The sequence below is a fragment of the Pseudonaja textilis genome, chromosome 2 (assembly GCF_049901715.1).
Source record: "Pseudonaja textilis isolate UNSWEBS1 chromosome 2, rPseTex1.2, whole genome shotgun sequence".
NCBI lineage: Eukaryota > Metazoa > Chordata > Lepidosauria > Squamata > Elapidae > Pseudonaja > Pseudonaja textilis.
This window is the reverse complement of record NC_141991.1, coordinates 194,457,260-194,477,545: the sequence shown is the minus strand read 5'-3', so window position 1 is coordinate 194,477,545 and position 20,286 is coordinate 194,457,260. Positions and strand designations below refer to the sequence as shown.

Genomic DNA, 20,286 nt, shown 5'->3' with positions numbered 1-20,286 from the left:
ACTGTCAGTTACATAATTACATTGTGTTGACAAGCAATACATTAAAATAAAATTAATTAAATCATGGTACCACCAAGGCTGTATTGAAGCACAGTCTTCTCTATCTTCTTTTTTATGTACAATTAAGCTCACAAATCAGTGCACATATTCTTGCCAGCTTTAATTCTAAAGTAATGAGCCTTGGTTGTTTTACTTGGTAATTTGGATCTGATAGTTTAAACTATTTGATATTATGTACTTTTTCTTTTTTCTTAGAACATTTCTAAGAACATTAAGAGCCGTGTTGATGCAGTGGTTAGAATGCAGTACTGCAAGCTACTTCTGCTGACTGCCTGCTGCCTGCAATTTGGCTGTTTGAGTCTCTTGGGCTCAATGTTGACTCAGCCTTCCATCCTTCTGAGGTCACTAAACTGAGGACCCAGATTGTTGGGGACAATATGTTACTCTGTAAACCTCTTAGAGAGGGCTGTACAGCTGTATTTAAGTCTAAGTGCTATTGCTATTATCCAATAGAGGGATAATTTTGGCCTTTTGATCTGTAAGCTAGTTTAGGCTGTCTGAAGCAAATTTGGACATCAATGTGCATTCGTAAACAATGATAACCATAGCATCTCAGACTTCTTTATATTTGTAATTACTTAGAGACCAGTTGATATGATACCACCCTTATTTATGACCACTATGGCATCATTCAAAAACTTGGGCAATATTGTGCATATTATAGACATAGCAAAACTGCTATTAGTGCAACCAATTTAGTGTTCAGCTACATTTTATAATTGTTTGGTAACTTCAGAAAGTGCAATTTCTGATTATGGTTTTCTTTTTGGAATACTTACAATTTTCTGTGTTTGTTTCTGATGAATATGGAAATGCTTCTAATGGTGATCATTTCTTACAAGGTATTCTCTAACTTGGTTTCCTCCAAATGTATTGAGGTAGGGAACTGTAGTCCAAAAATATCTGGAGGGTGCTGCAATTGAGACTTATGATCACAATTGAACCCAGAATTTTTGTTGCTAAGTGAGACAGTTACTAAGTGAATTTTACGACTCCATTTTATTACTTTTCTTGCAACAATTGTGAAGAGAATGACTGCAGTTGTTAGGTTAGTAACATGGTTGTTAAGTGAATCTGGTTTTTCAATTGACTTTACTTGTCAGAAGGTGGCAAAAAATGATTACATGATCTTGGCACTGCAACCATTATAAATATGAGCCAGTTGCCAAGCATTTGAATTTTGATCATATGACCATGGGGATGTTGCAATGGTCATAAGTGTAAAAAAACTGTCACAAGTCACTTTTTCAGTTTTGTTTTAAATTTGAACTGTCACTAAATGAACTGTTGTAGATCGAGGACTACTTTTATATATATAAGTATATATAGTATATTACATATCTCAATCATGTTGTACAATCCTGTCAGAAGAACAATATCTATAATTATGAGCTGATGATCCAGTAGCGTTGCCTGAAAAATCAAACTACACATGATATCTATATTGAGATTCTACAATTTTTGCAAAAAAGTCATTGACGGGCAGAGCTATATTATTATAGCATTATATGTACTATTTGTTTGCTGGGAGTAGATGGATAATGGATTGAAAAGAATTCAACATTAAATTTGCCTAAAATTTGTCCTTGGCTAGAGCAAAAAATATGGCCTACTGCCATTTCAAATCTTTAAATAGTTTACATATCATTTCTTTTCTGTATGGTATTGTTGGTTTCTCTCTGTATGGAAAATAGCAGGTGATTTGAACAGGGATGAGAGATGGTTAATTTTGGTTCTTCTCTACAGAACTTATCAAGCACATAAACAATATCTAATTTATCCATCCATCCATTCATTCATGGTACACTAATGTACCATCTTGTACATGTATCTATCTTCTATCATGAAAGTATGAAGAGGATGTATTTTTTCAAACATGAATAGAAATTAAACTACAGAAATTTACAGCTGGATAGTGTGCAAAGTATAAAAGCTGTATAAGTTAAAATAAGTAAACAGTGAATGATGACAAAAGAGTCACTTATGCGAGATGAGCAGCGTACAAATGTTATAAAATAAATAAATAAATCAAGTTTTATCAAGGAAACTGCTGCCTGGAAAATATGAAACTTGGTAGGTAGCAAAATAACCTGATCTGTCATAAATATTCTTATGGGTGAAAAGTCTGGCTTTTATCATGGTATTATGGAGAATCTGAAACAATTAATATGCAAAAGTTCTTAGCGGTTCAAAGGTTAATCCATTTAGAGACATTTTGGAGCTAAGCAGCCAACAAATTTAATAAATAAATAATACATATATACAGGTATTTAACCTTCAAAAATGTCCCTTGGCTTTTTAATGTCATCCATTAATATATGTTGCTGTATTCTTATTTGAAAAAATTACTTTAATAACATTATACAGTAGATGGGGAAATTACGCTTTGGGAAATACTTTTACTTCACTTAGAAGGAAGGATAATTATTAAGCAGCTTTAAGGGTTTTTTTCCGTTTATTTTTCAGCACAGCCCAGCACTATTACTATAATATTATCAAGCAATTCCTTTTAGGCATGTGTAGATATTTTATATTACTAAATATAAATTGAAAAAATGTTTCTTATGACCATTTTTCATACTTACAACTGTTGCAGCATCTCCATGGTCATGTGATCAAAATCCAGATGCTTGGCACCTGGCATGTATAGTATTTATGATGGTTACAGTATGCTAGGATCATGTGAACACCTTTAGCAATCTCCTGACAAGCAAAGTCAATGGGAAAGCTAGATTCCCCTAACAACTGTGTTACTAACTTAACAACTTCAATGATTCACTTAAGAACTGTGGCAAGAAATATACACTTTTCCAAATTAAAAGCAAAGGATGATTTCTTTGTGATTAGAAGATAATTTGTAGGAACAGATATATAATGTATGTATGCATGCATGCATGCATACATACATACATACATACATACATACATACATACATGTTTTCTGAGGTTCTCGCGGGTATTAGTATGTGGATCTTTGGTTATTCGGGTTTTCTCCCGCGTAAGATTGGAAGTATCTAGGCAACGTTTCGATGAAGTCTCATTCATCATCTTCAGGCTTCTGTCTTCGGCTCTGTGCTTCTCGGAGTAATTTGAGCTTGCAGCTGCTTCTTCCTTTTAACTGCTAGTGGGGGTGTGACTTGATTGGGTGGGGGCTTGGCTGTGTTCTGATTGGGTGGGGGTGTGTTCTCATTGGTTGGGGGTTTGGCAGTGTTCTGATTGGTTGTGGGGTTGGCCATGTTCTGATTGGCTGGAGGTGTGTTCTGTTCCGATGGGGGCTTGGTTGTGCTCAGGTTAGTCTTAGTTGCTGGGGGATTTGGGCTGGTGAGCTGTGATCCTGCTGTTTGGCTTCGAGTTTGTGGTCGTGCTGCATCTTCATGGTGGGTGTCAGTTTGCTTCATGTATAGCTCAGAGGGGTTTGAAGTGGGTAGTGATGCAGCTGCAGTGCGGCTTCTGGTCCGTGGTCATGTCTCATCTTCTGTGTGGGTGTGAGTCTGCTTTCTGTGTGGAAGTGTGGTGGTGGCATCTTGTGTGGCCCTCATGGGTGTGGGTCTGGTGTCATTCTTCATGTTAGGTACTCATCTGTTCATGAGGGCAGGTTTCCAAATGGCTGGTAGGCGGGAGGTGTCATCTCGTTTATTCATGCTGTGTGGGCATTTTTCTATCTCTATGGCTTTTCTGATTATTCTGCTGTTGAAGTGTTCGGTTTTGGCGACAGTTCTGGTATTTTTAAAGTCAATCTCATGTCCTGTGGCTTTGAGGTGTTGGACCAGGGAAGAGGTCGGTTCTTCTTTTCCCTTGCGCCACCTGCCCCACCACATACATTGGACAAACTAACAGAAGAATAAGTGCACACATTGAAGAACATAAGAACTCTATCAAAAAAGAAGAACCGACCTCTTCCCTGGTCCAACACCTCAAAGCTGTAGCAACGTTTCAGCAGAATCTCATCTGCCATCATCAGGCTTCTGTATAGTGTTCATCTGTGAGTCAGGCTTTTATAGTGGCTTCAGATTTAAATTTGGGGCAGCCTATTGCTGTGCCAGAATGGTTTTTTCTTCACCCTGATTGGTTGGGAGTCTTGGTCTTGGAGTTTGCTGTGTTCTGCTTGATTGGTGTTTCTAATATCTCCTGTCTGTTTTTTGGCTCTTTTTGTCTCTTGATTGGCTGGCAACATTGTATTACTTTATTGGAGGCCTTTAGTGCAGCTTGGCTCCGGGTAAATGGATGGCTATCATTAGTTAGGAAGCTAGGTTTCATCTGGGTGCCTGGTTGGGGTGTGTTTGAGCTGGAGGTATCAGGGGGGATCTGTTTGTGCCCAGGTGTTTGCCTGGCTTGTGGTGTGGAGATTTTTTTGTTTCTGAGTGCAGGCTTCCAAATGATTGACAGTCTGGTGGAATCATCTCTTCTATTCATGCTTTCAGGTTTTTTTAAATCTCTATGGCTTCTCTGATAATTCTTTGTTATCAGACTGTGTTCGTCAGACGAACACTATACAGAAGCCTGATGATGGCAGATGAGATTCTGCTGAAACGTTGCTACAACTTTAAAAGGACAACTATTATGACGTGGGAAAATACCTGAACAAAGTTGAATACCATACATATATACATATATACATACATACATACATACATACATACATACATACATACATACATACATACAGGTCTAGGTGTGTTCGGATCTTTTCCCATGTAAGATTAAGAGTATCTTGGTGACGTTTCGGCTAGGTCCTACTTGCCATCCTCAGGCTGGTGCTTTCGGCTTCGTGCCAGTGCAAGAGGGTGTGATCGGAGCTGCCGTCTCTCTATAAATACTGGTGGTGGGGGCTGGTGTGCTGGGCTGGCTGGCTGCGCTGCTGCCTCTTGATTGGTTGATGGAGTTGATGTTGGTATAATGGGCTGTGTGATGGCCTTGTGAGTTTTGTTGTGGAGATATCCTGGATCTTGTGCTGTAATCTGCTGGGTCGTTTGTGTTTTGATCTCTTCTCCTGTGTAGTAACGGCTTGGGCAATGGGTTGTGTGATGACCTTGTGAGATTTATTGCTGTGGTATACTTGGTCTTGTGCTGTGGTATCCTGGGTCATTTGCTGTGTTGTAACTTCTTGAGTTCTTGTGGTGTAATTTCCTGAGTTTTCTGATGTGATGTCCTGAGCAGGTGGCTGTGATTCTGGGTTTTAGTCTGGCTTCGAGTTTGGGGTTTGGGTCTGTGTTCTTGGTGTGTGTCAGCTTGTTTGGTTTTGGGATCGGGAGGTACGACAGCTGGCGAAGAAGCCGTGATCTGTTTTCTGGATGGTGGTTGTCCTTCATTTATAGGATGGGCTTGGGCCTGGATCTGATGAGGGGGGTTAGCGGTGGTGTCCCGTGTTGTTTTGGGTCTGGTGTTGGTTTTCGTGGCTGGAATTCATTTGTTGGTATGGGCTGGCTTCCAGATGCCTGGTAGGTGGGAGGTATCATCCCGTCTATTCATGTTATGGGGGTGTTTCTCTATCTTGATGGCTTCCCTGATTATTGTCTTGCTGGAGTGTTCAGTGTTGGATATTAATTTGCTTCCTTCAAAATTAATTTCATTTCCTGTGGCTTTAAGGTGCTGGAAGAGGGAGGAAGTATTTTCTTCTTTTCTGACTGCGTTTTTGTGTTCTGCGATGCGTGCATTTATTCTCCTGTTGGTCTGTCCAATGTATGTGGCTGGGCAATTGCTGCATGGTATTTAATAAACTCCTTGGTTTTCTAGCTGGATTTTGTCTTTGGGGTTTCTTGGGATGTTGGCTCTTTTTTGGTCAGTGCCGAAGGCTGTCCTGATATTGTGTTTGTGGAGAATTTTGCTGATTTTATCTGTGGTGCCTTTGATGTAGGGGAGGAGTGCGATACCGTTGTCTTGTTCTGTGTCTTGGTTTTTTGGGGGTATCTCTTTTCGGATTAGATTGGTGATAGTGTTTCTTTGGAATCCATTGGAAATTAATACGTTAGTGAGGGTGTGTAGTTCTGTTCTCAGGTGGACTTTGTCAGTTAGGCGTTTGGTTCTGGAGATGAGGGTCTTGGCTACAGAGTTGATCTGTGCAGGGTGGTGATGGGATTGTGCATTTAGGTAGCGGTTGGTATATGTTTTTTTCCAGTAGATGGTGTGTCCTAGGGAGCCATTGGGTTTTTTGTAAATTAGGACATCCAGGAAGGGAAGTTGGTTGTTGGTTTCTGTTTTCATGGTGAATTGTATTTTGGGGTGTAGGTTGTTAAGATGTGTGAGGAAGTTGTCTAGTTTTCCTTTCCCGTCTGGCCAAATTATGAAATCCATTACCAAATTACACAACCCATTACCCAAGCTGTTAAAACACGAGAGGCTAACGGAAAAAAGATCACTACAAAACAAACAACCCAGCAGATTACAGCACAAGATCCAGGATATCTCCACAACAAAACTCACAAGGCCATCAAACAGCCCATTATACCAACATCAACTCCATCAACCAATCAAGAGGCAGCAGCGCAGCCAACCAACTCAGCACACCAGCCCCCACCACCAGTATTTATAGAGAGACGGCAGCTCCGATCACACACTGCTTGCACTGGCATGAAGCTGAAAGCACCAGCCTGAGGATGGCAAGTGGGACCTCGCCGAAACGTCACCAAGATACTATTAATCTTACATGGGAAAAGACCCGAACACACCTAGACCTACATACCTGTACCCATGAAAATCTACGAAAACACACACACACACACACACACACACACACACACACATTGAACATGAAGAAATGTGACTGAAACTACTAGAAATAATAAAGAATGAAAGGATAGATAGCTATTTCTTTAATAATTATTTACATTATTTAATAAGTTCATTGTAATAATTGTCTTTTTTTAATGAACTAATTTCTTTAAAAAAACTTCAGGGAGCATTCTCTCAAAAATCATGGATGAAGATGCCCTCAAGATTCCTGAAGAAAAGGAAGAAGTTCTTTCGTGTTTGGAGGAGAAATTTCCAGAACTTTCCTCCCGAAAAGACATTATCACTTTCCTTCAGGAGGCACAGCTGCATGCTGATGGTACAGCATTGCTTTAATTTTTCCTTTTTTTCTTTATTTGAGCTGTCTAGTACTTTCTCATTAAATGTCTGCCGGACTCTTAACTTTATTAGAATAATGAGTAGTAATTGCTGGTTTAGTTCCAGATCTGAATGTTGGCTATTTTCTAAACAACACTTGTTATGAGATATATCTCCATACATCTGGCTTATTTTATGTTGGCTCAGTACCAATCATTTCGAATCAGCAATTCTGAAAATACTTAGAAAAGAGTGTACGTTCTTTTATTGCATCGAAATGTTTCTATATATATGGGCTAAAAGTTAATAACTTGGGAGAATATCTGGATGTTGGTATAGATATAGATATACAGTAGATCATATATTTAATATATTGAAAGCCAGGTCTCAAGATCCTGAAATGCAAACACAACATGGACTCCACCTTCTCTGTTCCCCAATGCTACTACATCTCTCTCTCTGCAGTGGGTTGCTATTCACTGAATCTCTACATGAAAACATGTGTGAATAAAAGATTAAACAATTATTATGACCTGATTACAGAGCAAATGTGAAGTTCCTGTAAAGCTGCTGCCCCTCCTTCATTGCTCTGTATCATAATCCTTATATTAAAGAAATTGTTCTTAACTAGAAAGGAACTATATTCCAACAGGTTCCTGTTACGTTTGCATTGATAGATACTTTTGGTCATCTAGTTTTATCTCAGATTGACCAAGCATAGATGAATCTTGTTGATATCAAAAGGCTTTTGAATTATCATGTTTTCTTGGAAGAAAATTAGAAATCTTACTCCTTATGCATGTGTGTATGCATACAAACACTAACTTATACTTAGCAAAAATGATTTTAAGCAAAAATGAATGATTTTCTATCTATTCCACAGAGCTGAGGATTGAGGAAGCTTTGGTCAAGGATCTCAAAGAGGTGTCAGATGGAGAAATAAAAGTAGCAGTTAGCACCATATATATCAATTTAGAGGTAAGGAAAAATCAAACTGGAGGCTTTCACCAGAAATTACCTGAAGTTTTTCTTATATGTTTTATAGTTATAAGGATTTTTAAAACTGTTGATGGATTTTTTTGACTTCATTTGTGTTGTTAATATTCTAGAATAACTTTTTTTGGTTTGGACATTTGAAATATATTCTCAAACAATCCTCCAGCAACACAAGGCCTGAATCATTGTATTCATGGTTGTCAAGACCTTAGATTCAAATTTTTAACTACCGGTTCTGTAGGCGTGGCTTGGTGGGCATGGCAGAGGAAGGAGACTGTAAAATCTCCAGTCAGATATGGTATTTGCCGGTTCTCCGAATTACTCAAAATTTCCGCTACCGGTTCTCCAGAACTGGTCAGAACCTGCTGAATAACACCTCTGTTCATTACCCAAAACCACTTATCAGAAAGTCCTTTAATGTCGCTGTAAAAATTAGATAATGGGTTTGTTTGTTGTTACCCAAAGAAAACCAACTTTATTCCATTTGGGGTAATTTACCTAGGTTTGTGAAGCATTGCCATAGGGGCTCACTTATGGCTGGGATTTATCATCTTATTAACTTTTTCTCTGTTGTGTATGTCTACCTACACATAAGATAGTAATGAAAGAAGGGCAAACCAACCCTAATCTTACAAAGAGACATGGCTACATGTTTCATGTAAGAAATCCCAGAATAACTTCTATCATCTCCAATTAAAGTAATAAGGACCAGAAAAACTAATCCAGACATTTCAGAGCTAACAGCACTGGCAAAACATAGTAGTCATAATATAGTTTCTTAAAAATAATTGGAAAACATGGATTAAGTATTGTTTGAAAAAAAGAAAAATATTATGTATTTACCCAGATAACGTACTATATTCAGCTTTCTAATTTTCCCATTAAAGAAATGCATGATATCAGTGATTGATTATTTTTGCAATACATACTTATCATAATGATATCTGCTACATGGTAAGAGATATGCACCACATACTGTGATTGGTATATTTATTTCCTAGGAATTTAAACTTACTTGTTATTGGGCATGTTGCTAAGCATTATAGATTGAACTGCAGTGTTGATATCTGCCATTCTGCTTGGTTTTAAATATTTTTGGGGGGCGGAGGGGGGGAGACATTACAAAATACAAACTTGTCAAATATGTCTGTTTAATATTGATGGGATGTTTTGAAAAATAGAAGTGAAAATCTCTGGTGGAAAATTGTTCTTGAGTGCCACTGCAGAAAGACCTAGATAATTGCTGCCAAGAAAACTGTATGAACATAAAAACCCCAGGAGTTGAGCTGGACATAAGGAGACTTTATTGGTTTTTTTAAGCGTTTTGATCACACGAAAGGCCTTGTATTAGTTTATAGCTAGACAACCTGTGACCCATTGTGTAATCATTTCAGAGATAAATTAGATATCTAACATTTTGTATTATGTCCTAAATGTTTTATATGTTTTATGTCCTAAAATGTTTTGTAAAACTTGCCGAATTTCAATTCCACAGGAGTCATGGGTTCTGAATTTTGGATGTATTCTGTAAATTAGCCCGTTTGAGGTACCTTGGTTCAAAAATTATTGCCCTATGATATACCCTTTTGCCCTGTTAAAATCATGACCAAGAGTTTTAATAATATCTAGATTGCACTAAGCCTTAAATGGTATTTTATGGACTATATTCAGGCTGATTATAGAATTTGATTTCAATTTAGAAAGCCCAATAAAATTAAGGTATCTTTAATACTTTAATAATGACATGTGAAATAAATTTCAGACTTTGTAAAATAAAATTCTCCAGATGCTTCTTACAAAGGCATAGGATACAAAAAATAAATGATTTATGGCGCTGTAGGAATGTGATTTTTGCAGACTACCTTATGTCTAAGGAACATTAAACATAGGGTTTTTGTTTAGCAAATAAATAACCATTCACTTCAATGGTTGCATAGTCTGGACTTCTGTGCATATTTTTGCAAAGATAAGGAAGGGCCATTAGGGATTTAATATAAAATAAATCGCCAAGGGCTCTTCTTGTAGTCCTAGTCTTTCTGCCACATGGTGTGTTACTAATGTGTATAAATGGGCTTAAATGAATGTGTTATCTGTACTACATTTGCCGTGTGTATATAGATATTATTTTAATTGTATTTTTTGTAAAAGAACATATATCATATTTTTGGATCTTGAAAATATTCTACACATAAACAGATTAAATTTCAAGTATCAGATAATCTTTGCCTATAGGTGATGTTTTGATGTATTTGTTGTACGTCAGGAAGTATACTTTGATTTTGTCCTGTCATACGTATTCCTAGTTAAGCAATCATGTTCTAAGGATAAATGGGGAAGTCAAAGATCCATTATCAAATACCTTCTGTTCACGAGGCTATCATTTAAATTTGTGTACCACTATGGAGGGTAGTAGTGGTGATATTGTTGATGCTTTAGGTCAAATTAAAACTGACATCTGTAATGATAAACGCCACACCTGCATAGGCTTAAAAATGTGATGCTTTCTGAGACTGTTTCCAATTTAGGTAACTCCTAAAATGGACTTGAAATGTTAATTTGTCTGTACAATATAGTGATACTTCATTGCTTTGCCCATACATAAATGTGACAGATAACCAGGAAGTTACCTAGCTTAGAAGCTTACTAAGTGAAAACAATGCAGTTCTTGAACCTAGTTGTACTATAATTATAAACCACGTTTTATAGCTTAACATATGTTTACAGAACTAACTTTGGTTAAACAAACTATGATGTTGTTAGGGGGTGGGGATTCTTTGGAAATCCATATAAAAAGATAAATCAGTACAGAAATCATGGGCATCATTGGGAGGCCAAAAGGCAAAATCTGAATGGTGGCATGGCAATGCAGTGGCTATCCCTTTTATATTTCCATCATTTTGACAAACATTCAGCTTGCTGTGAATTCCCCTGACTAAAATATCCACTGTACATGCAGATGCCTGTCATTAAATATGTTATTTGTCCTGAGGGTGGATCGTCTCACTATCACTGTTTATTGATTTATCCCAGATTATATAATGCTATAATATGATTTGTACAACCTTACAAGCTGCAAGGGCTCAGTTTATCCCAAAGTCTGTAGGAAGTCAAGTGACATTTTGGGATGGGGGATTTTATTCTTGTACTGTTGTATATAAGCACATACACACTTCTTGCAGTTTTATTCCATTCTTCATGCAAGGATTTCACAGTGTCATGTATTGTGTTCTCCATTTTTATCCATCAATAGCCAGTTAGTTCCAAAGATGCTTTTTTCTCAAAAGGCAACTGGACTTTCTTGGGTTTTTTTCCTTTGAAAGTGTTTCACTTTTTGTCCAAGACACTTCTTCAGTTCTAACTGGTAGGGAATGTAAGAAGCTTCTTAGATGAGAAGCAAAATGTTTTCAAAGGGAAAAAAAAACTAGGAAAATCCAGTTGCCCTTTGTGGGAAAAAACACAACCAGGAATAATTGAGATTCTCCATAAACAATAGTCTGTTAGGTACACTACTATATACAGACATCATTATGATTCAAGGCAATGAACTTCATAACATTTGAATGCCAATGTTCACTGCTTGAGTACACGGATATATATTATGTCCATAATGATTCCATGTATTGTGAAGCTAAGACAACCAAACTGCATCACTTTAAGATTTCCAATAAAAAGATTACTCTATTGAGTTTTTGGTTTATCGTACGTTGGAAAAGAAAGTAAAAGTTAGGTTTTCTGGCATGACATTTATGTTCTGGGATCAGACTTGCTGGAAGTGGACTGCAAAAAATGAGCAGGGCAGAAAAACCCTGAATGGAGAGAGTTGGTTTCTATTCCTTTTTTTTTTTTCTTATTGTTGCTACTATGTTACAGTAAGCAGGTCTATGGATTCTTTGCTATGGATCTTTAATAACTCTTTCTTTGGCTGCTGTTTCTCCTCAGCAAACATTTACTGATCTAATTTTGTTCCTTATGTACATATCATAATAACTAGCTTTGTATATTAGGGTCATGCATAAAAAGGGATCATAACAAGTAGAGGCAGGACCTGATTTGCACATTTCACCAGGAAAGGAGCTAATTATAAGAGTTAATTTTCAGCACCACATCTTTCTTCAGAATTAATGTGGTTACAGGTAGCTGCAAACAGGCCCTTTGTGCTATTTAACTCCTAGCCGAAAGACTGAGGCCTTTTCATAAGTAAATGCACTATTTATTAGACTTTATGTATACCCTGTACCCAAATTCATGAAAGCTATTGATAATAACACTTTTCTTTTTCTAAATCCCAGTTCGGGACACTTCTCTCCCACAGTGGTTTTATCTTTAGGCACATGCAGTCCTACCTAATTATTGGATCTTCTATAATGCCGGTGAATGTCAGATGCTGCCATTTATTAGTGTGCACAAAATTGGGCCTTGCAGTTAAAATTTTTATATATGAAGCTGTTGAAGTCCTGTCAGCAGCTAGTTCTTTTCCATGATACTGAAATTCTATTCTATTCTATTCTATTCTATTCTATTCTATTCTATTCTATTCTATTCTATTCCTCCTGACCTGATCTAATCACTTAATATTTCTGGTCCAATATGCATGCTTGCTCAGCTGATTTCAAGTTTTATCCTCTGGGTTTTTTTTTAAGGGCTCAGTAGAAACTCACTAGAATTTTATTTTAAAAATCACATTTGTTTCCCTTGTTGCTATTTCAGAATATTATGAATAGTGGAGTAGTATCAAAACAAAATTTGGGCCATTTTAGCTGTTGAGAGGAGACTACTTTCTTGCTCATTCTTCATGGCACAAGACATTTTCTATGGAATTCACAATACACTATATTCATTTATTGTGCTAAATCATTTTATATAAGGAAACATCAGCTTAATGGTAAAATTTGTGCATCTCTGTCCTACTATTAGAAATGCAAAGACTAAAAACATGTTTCAAATAGCGCTCTGTGCTGCCAATGATGTATCAACGCCCTATGCCATTACTCTTTTCTAAATGTGATAATAATGTGATCTGTTAACATAAAAAAAGTTTGACGCCACAAAGCAGCTGGAAATGGACAACTGAAATATGCATATATCTAACTCATATCATCAAATGCACAGTTTGATATATGTTGTTAAAAGCCTTTCATGTCTTTCTATTCTTCTCAAGCAAAAATAGCAGCTTTTTAATGTAAATTAACAGGTTTTGTAACACCAATTCCTAACTGAGATATTTTACTAGTTCCAAACACTGTTGGGGGAATAGGGATAGCAATACCTGAGACATTTTTGCACTAGTAATGTCAGGATTTGTAGGACAGATGCTTTATGAACAATTGCTATGTAGAGGCTAGCTTCAGAAGCTCCCTCTACACTTGCTTCCATAATGCTGCTATCTTCTCTTGTTTAAATGTGAAATTCTTCCTTTGGAGAAAATGGAAATTTGTGAAAGGCTTTTACGGTCTTATTTTTGATTATCACTTCCTTTGGCCTTCCTTAAAGATCTAGCTGTAAGCATCCCCTCTGGTATAATTCAAGTGCATTTTTTGTGAAGTGCAGTATTGGACTGAGAGGCGAGATTGCAAATCCCCTTTGGGTACCTGAGAATCAAGGATATGTGCTACATAAGTGCAATATTCACCTTTGATTTCCTGTGTTAATATCGATCTTAAGAGCTTTCTATTCAGATTCAGAGGCTTTTACTCAGCTCTCCTCTCATTGGATATTGCTTTGCAACAATGCAAATTTATCTTTGTCGGCCGCTGGATTCAGGATAGACTCAATACTTAGAATCGGTTTAATATAGAGATCCCCACTTATGGCTGCTGGGTGTAATTTGTAATGAAAGGTAAAGAACCACAAACTTAAAATAAAATACATTATATATGCATTGGCGTGTATTAGTCAGAATTATTCTCCTCCCACTTCCTGTCCAGTTGCTCTATTACAGGGATGTCAAACTCAATTTCATTAAGGGCTACATCAGGGTTGTGTTTGATCTCAGGGGCCGGGATAGGTTTTGCCAGCTCTATGTCACACATGTTGTGGGCACCAGTGGTGGCCTGAGAACTCTGCCAGTGAAAATGGGCTCCTGAGCTCTGTTTTTGTCTGTAATGGCCTTCTGCAACCCTCTGCCATTGAAAACGGAGCTAGGGAGGGCTGCAAACCTGAGCTCCGTTTTCGCTACCAGAGGCACCATGGGTGAGTCCTTTGTTGTTTCCAGGGCAGCCCTGTGGGTCAGATCTAAGCACCTCATGGGCCAGATCTGGCCTGTGGGCCTTGAGTCTGACACTCCTGCTCTTTTACATCAGCAAATATTTCAGAGAAACTGTTGCAGACTAGTCTCATAAAGTAGATATGATAGGGAGCTTATGTAAACAGAAAATGGCTAACGTGGTAGCTATGGTCGATCATAAAATATTCAATTTATCAGCAGACTAAGGAAGAAACTACAAGTTTCTCTTTGTCAAGTCCTGTCACTTTATTACTCTGTCTTCTGCTGCCATGCTTCTCAGACATCTGTCATGATAACACTGAATGTAGATCCATGCTGACAAGCTTGATAATATCAAGAGTATTAACTTGGGATGTTCAGGCCTCTAAAACTGGCATTGAGGTTGCACCAGTATTATCACCAGAGATGCATATTTTAAATTCTGAACAATTTTACTTATAAGCATAGACGTCCATCTTTTACTTTAAATCTATCCTTCTTTTCATCTTTTATGAAACACATCCTTTCTTTGAAAATTAAAGTAACACTTCTACTTCAGTTAAAGTTTTATCATAATATTTTAATATGAGATTTAACTTCCTATATTTGCTAAAAAAGGTTGTGAGCAATTTTTTTAAACAAAGCTAAATATTAGTGTTGACCTTTCATGAATTTCTGTCTACACTTAGTATTAATTTTTTACATTAATAAGTTCCTTCGCAAGCTTTCTTTTTTGTTTAAATCTGGAAAGTGCAATTATATTGACATATGGTGATTATGTGATAAATTTTAAGGGTTAGAGGTTGAAGGAACCATGGCTTGTCAATTAGCAATGTAAATGAAACATTCATTATCTAACATGCTGAGAAGTTGATGAAGTGTACAATAATCTGAGCCCAAGTTTTTTCTGAAATAAGTCATCTTAGACAAGATCCTTATGAGGATTGAGAACAATAGTTTTGATTTCTTGTTATTTTTATTTTGTTTCAATATTTACCAGAACATAGAAAATAAATTTTGAAATCCTATTAAATTTCAACGTAGTAGGCATTGAGAAAATTCTTCTATGCAACCAACTGTGTCTTTTTCAATCCAGTATAACCTGACTTAATTTAGCTGAATTATCAGTATTAAAAACGTAAAGTTGCATATGAAAAAATTCAATAACACATGAAGAACTATACCTAATTTTGTGATCCATTTTTTTAAAAAGTTGCAAATAATTCTGAAATATGAAGTTAATTGTGTATATGTTTACTGTGGTCATCACTATGTGTATGTAATAAACTGTGGTCATCACTATAGTTGAATTTGCAATCAATTTTTGTTATTTTCTATGATGGCAATTGAAACCAACCTATCAGGATAATTTTTTTTATTCATTAGTTGACGTTGGTGTTAGCATCACTATTCTTTTTTGTTTTTGAAAACATACAATTAGCATCACTATTCTTGGGCACATGGAAGAATGATGTATAATAAAAACATGGAGTTTTACAATCTGTGCGAAAGTAGATTTATTTTTAATGTTTTATTTAATTGTATTAATCAGGAAACATTTATTATCAATCATTCATGCCATTCATTCATAAATTATTTTTCCAAGAAGCTCAGGAACGTGCATGCATTCTTCCCTATCAATGCAAGAATGCTGTTAGGTAAAACGTACTGAAAATGAATTTCTTGCCTAGGATTCCTATAGACCCTACTCTGAAATTCAAACAATGCCATTACATGGCTTTGTATTCATAAACAAAATAACAACAACAAAAAAGACTGCTTTTCCCAACCTATCATGACCAGGCATAGCATTGATGCAATGCAATTTATACCTAATACTTCAAGTCTGCTACTGTGACAGTGGAACTCAATGTATATAAACCCTCAAACACCAACTTTCTTGTTAGACAAAACCTTGAGAAGTATACTGTGTAAAATGATGTTTCTCTGGAAAGTTGCAGCCACCCAGTGGCCAGGAAATATAATGTCATAGCAAATGTTCATATCCAGAGATAGTCAAACATAATAACCTGAAATGTTTGAACTGTTTTCATATGAAACGTAACAACTCATCCCCACACTGGATTAATGTCAATTTTTCATTAATTAAATATTTTAAATATACTATATCTTGTATTGATATTGAACTATTGATATTAATCCAGTGTTTCATGTTTGATTGTAATCAGTATTTTACATTTTTAAAATTAAAGAGAATTCTTTTTCTTGTATGACGATCTGCAGAAATAAGAAATAGCTTAGAATATTTTGCCAAAAGTTGCATCTCTTTGTATGAGTTTGAACAGTTTCTGTCATTTGTAGAAACTGTAAGTGATTAAGAAAACAAACAGGAACTTTGTTGAGATAATTAAAAATCCAACTCACATGGGTGCATATGAGTAGATGCTAAAGCACCACTGTAATGAATGAAGATTGCATGAAATATTTAGAGTTATTAGAGTCTAAAATTTAGAAATAGTAGTTTCATAATATTAGCCTCAATTTTTATTTTGAGTGAATATTACTTGGGGGGGGGGGCGTTGTTTGGTTGTTTATCCCACAATATAAATTATGGGGAACTAGTTAGGTATTTTGACACAAAGGAAAATATGGCCTTTATAATGAAGAGGCTCATGGAATTGCACCTCTTTAAGGAGTTACTACATTAATGTTTATTAACCCGCAATTTTTACCACTGCATATAAATACCAGTACCAAAGAAGTAAAGAAAGGCTAACTTGTAAGCAGTTGTACACCCTCCACAGTGCTTATCTGTCTGTTCCTTTGCTGCTCATACAACTCATTGATGGCTGCTGGTGAGTTTTCCTAGCACTCCTTATCTGTTTCCTGCAGCTGAGTCCATGTTCTCATCCTATTCCTCCAGTTTGTGCATAGCTCAGGGCCTATGAAACTCACGGCCTATGGAACGGATGTGTCATGCGCTGGCCACGCCCATGCCCGATTTAGTGAAGGGAGGAAAATTCCTGATATGTCATGTGATGCAGCCGTGACTATGTGAGTTTGACATCCTGGCATAGCTTTTTGAGTTGCCAGTGTGACTAGAAAAATGAATGTTGGAGCATTTACTTGTAGTTTGAACCAAATGATTATAAATAATTGAAGGATGTCTGTTGAGACAGAGGTCTTATAAACTAAAAAAAATAAAAAGATCAACAAATAGCTATTGGAAAAGTGCCATTGTGCTGCAATAGCTGCTATTAACATCCATTAGCAACATCGATGGCCTGTTTGATGTATCATTTGTTGTGAAAGGTTTTTCCTTTCAAGGTTTTAGGAAAATCTTACTTAGTTTTCAGAATATGTTAGTAATAGAGTACTATTCATTCTGATTCCTGAGATTCAAACTCATGTATTTCTCATAGGTTAACTGGTGACTTATTATTTGCATATTATATACTTGGATGCCTGGTTTTGATACCTTCTTGTCTGATTACACTTGGCTGTCTCTTTACATCTTCCATCTTCACTACATTTAACAAATATATTCGTTGTCTAATAAACTGTACAGACTATTCTCTTAAAATAAAACTAGTAGAAAGTAAGAAAGATGTGTAAAAGTGAGGAAAGTAATGTAATTATAGGGCATTAAAGGAAATTATGTTTTATATAAAGCAAGACTAGGCTCAGTTAAGCAGTTAATTTGATATTGCTTCTTCTGCCTCACTTCCTTCATGTTCAGTGGCTCTCTGTTCTTTAAAGAAGAAATGGGAGGGAGAGACCTAAAACAATCTGACTACAATATTTAATTCTAGAAGAAAAACAAGAGTGCTCTAATAGAGTACAAATAGTTCAACACCACCATCTGGTGGCTGTAATTGTTAGGAAATACAAAATGTGCACATACAGCAGTCCTCTACTTAAGATCATAATTGAGCCCAACATTTGTTTCTACGTGAAACATTTGTTAAGTGAGTTTTGCCTTATTTTACGACCTTTCCTGCAACTGATGTTAAGTGAATCATTGCATTTGCTAAGTTAGTCAGCAGCACAATGCTGACTAAGCGAATCTGGCTTCCCCTTCTGGAAAAGTGCCACATATGACCCCATGATACTGCAACCGTCATAAATATGAACTAGTTGCCAGGCAGCTGAATTTTGATCACGTGACCCTTGGGGATGCCACAATGGTCGAAAATGAGAAAACAGTCATAATTCACTTTTTTTCAGTGCTGTAATTTTGAACGGTCACTAAATGAACTGTTGTAAGTCAAGGATTACATGTACTGTACACCCGTGTTATTTCCTTACAGGGTTGGCAGTGTTAAGCAAAGTACCCTAATGAGATGGGAAATACAGAAAAGGAATAAATAAAATGTTAATTGTTAATATTAGGCAGTAAAGGCAATATTAATTGTCTTATTTATTGAAATCATTATTTCAATCCTAGTTTCTAGTCAATGTATTCTAAACTGAGGAAAGAAAGGATACTAAGTGAAGTTGTTTGATTAATATCAAAGGCTTTCTTCCATATTATTTTCTTTACCTCTAATACTGAAAATTGTCACAGAAAAACAATCCTATCATAAGATTAGAGTGCTCTGGCAGCAGTGGTGGTAATCTACTGGTTTGGCCTGGTTCTGGTGAGCCGGTAGCACTGATGAGCAGTGGAGACCAAACTGGTTCTCTCCAACGCTCTGCTGTTTTGGCCCACTTGGGCTTCCATACTAACCTTTTGCTTTGTACTGGGAGCGAATGCACCACAGACTGAGGCGAGGCAGCTAAATTGGTTGCTCAGGCTTTATTGAATTCGCGCGCTAACAGCGAATGAACCACTCAGCCGTGAGGCAACAGCTGTTGGTCTGTTTGACAGCTCCTTATATAGTTGGCTGTCAAACTACCGGCCAATCAGGTTGCGACTGGGCGCCCCCTGCAGGAAACCGGACCAGAGGGGGAATTTCAGAACATAGCACTCCTTCCCACCTCGACAGTGCATGTGTAGTCTTCGAGGTAGGCTGGGCGGCGCCGGATTCTCATTGATCTGTGCAGCGATAGCTCGTTGGACGCGGCAGGAACCTCTTTGTCTGGAACCTCTTCGACCGGAACTTCCAACTGTGGCAGTTGGACTTCTGCTGGTGATTCCTTGACCCCTGGCCTCTCTGGTGAGTGTGGCTGCTGGCATGTGGTTGTGTCAGTTCCTGAGAACTCATCGTTCTCCCTTGTTAATACAGCTCCTAGCCTCAGGTTCCCTCGCCCCCTTAATTGATTAATGTGGTGCCTCCAGGTCCGGCCATCCTCTAACTTTACAATGCATGAATACAGCCTGGTTATGCTAGTTAAGGAGCCCGGTACCCACAGGGGATTACCAGTATAGTGCCTAGCGAATACGTGGTCCCCTACATCAAATTCCCTGGCATTGCTATGCAAGTCAAGGGGCTTGTCTGGTGTATGGGCAGGATGCAGTCTATCTAACACTGTTTTAAGTCTTCGGCCCATTAATAATTCTGCTGAGCTATGATTTGTGGATGGACATGGGATAGAATGCTGGATTAGCAGATTCTGGGATACTCTAGTTGGCCATGGTCCTGGGCCCATCTTTGATAGTGCCTCTTTTGCAGATCTGACCCTTCATTCTGCCATTCCATTACTAGAGGGATTGAAAGGAGCAATTAATGCATGTCTTATACCTAAACTAATGAGAAACAGCTCAAAACTTCTTGAGGTAAATTGGGGCCCGTTATCTGATACAATTAGATCGGGAAACCCATGGGTGGCGAACACCTTTTGTAAAGCTAAACTGACAGCTTCAGATGTTGTAGAGCTCATTAAAACTACCTCAACCCACTTGGAGAAAGCATCTACTAGGATGAGGAAAATCTGACCTTGGAAGGGCCCCACGAAATCAACATGCAGGCGTGACCATGGACCTCTGGGGGTTTCCCACTCTCTTACTGTGGCTTTTGGGGGTAATGGCCTAGTTTCCTGACACTGCTGACACCCTGACACCCATTCAGATATTGCCTGGT

The 20,286-nt window shown here is 37.4% G+C and overlaps 1 protein-coding gene across 4 annotated transcripts in view; it reads left to right on the top strand.

Annotated features, from left to right (window-relative positions):
* PRUNE2 (prune homolog 2 with BCH domain) overlaps nucleotides 1-20,286 on the top strand; it is a 124,537-nt gene that overhangs the window by 39,061 nt on the left and 65,190 nt on the right. For all 4 annotated transcript variants that reach the window (XM_087926742.1, XM_087926744.1, XM_087926743.1 and 1 more), the window contains exons 5-6: nucleotides 6,953-7,105; nucleotides 7,988-8,082. In XM_087926742.1, coding sequence (XP_087782868.1) covers nucleotides 6,953-7,105; nucleotides 7,988-8,082 — 248 coding nt within the window. The remainder of the gene's footprint in view (nucleotides 1-6,952; nucleotides 7,106-7,987; nucleotides 8,083-20,286) is intronic.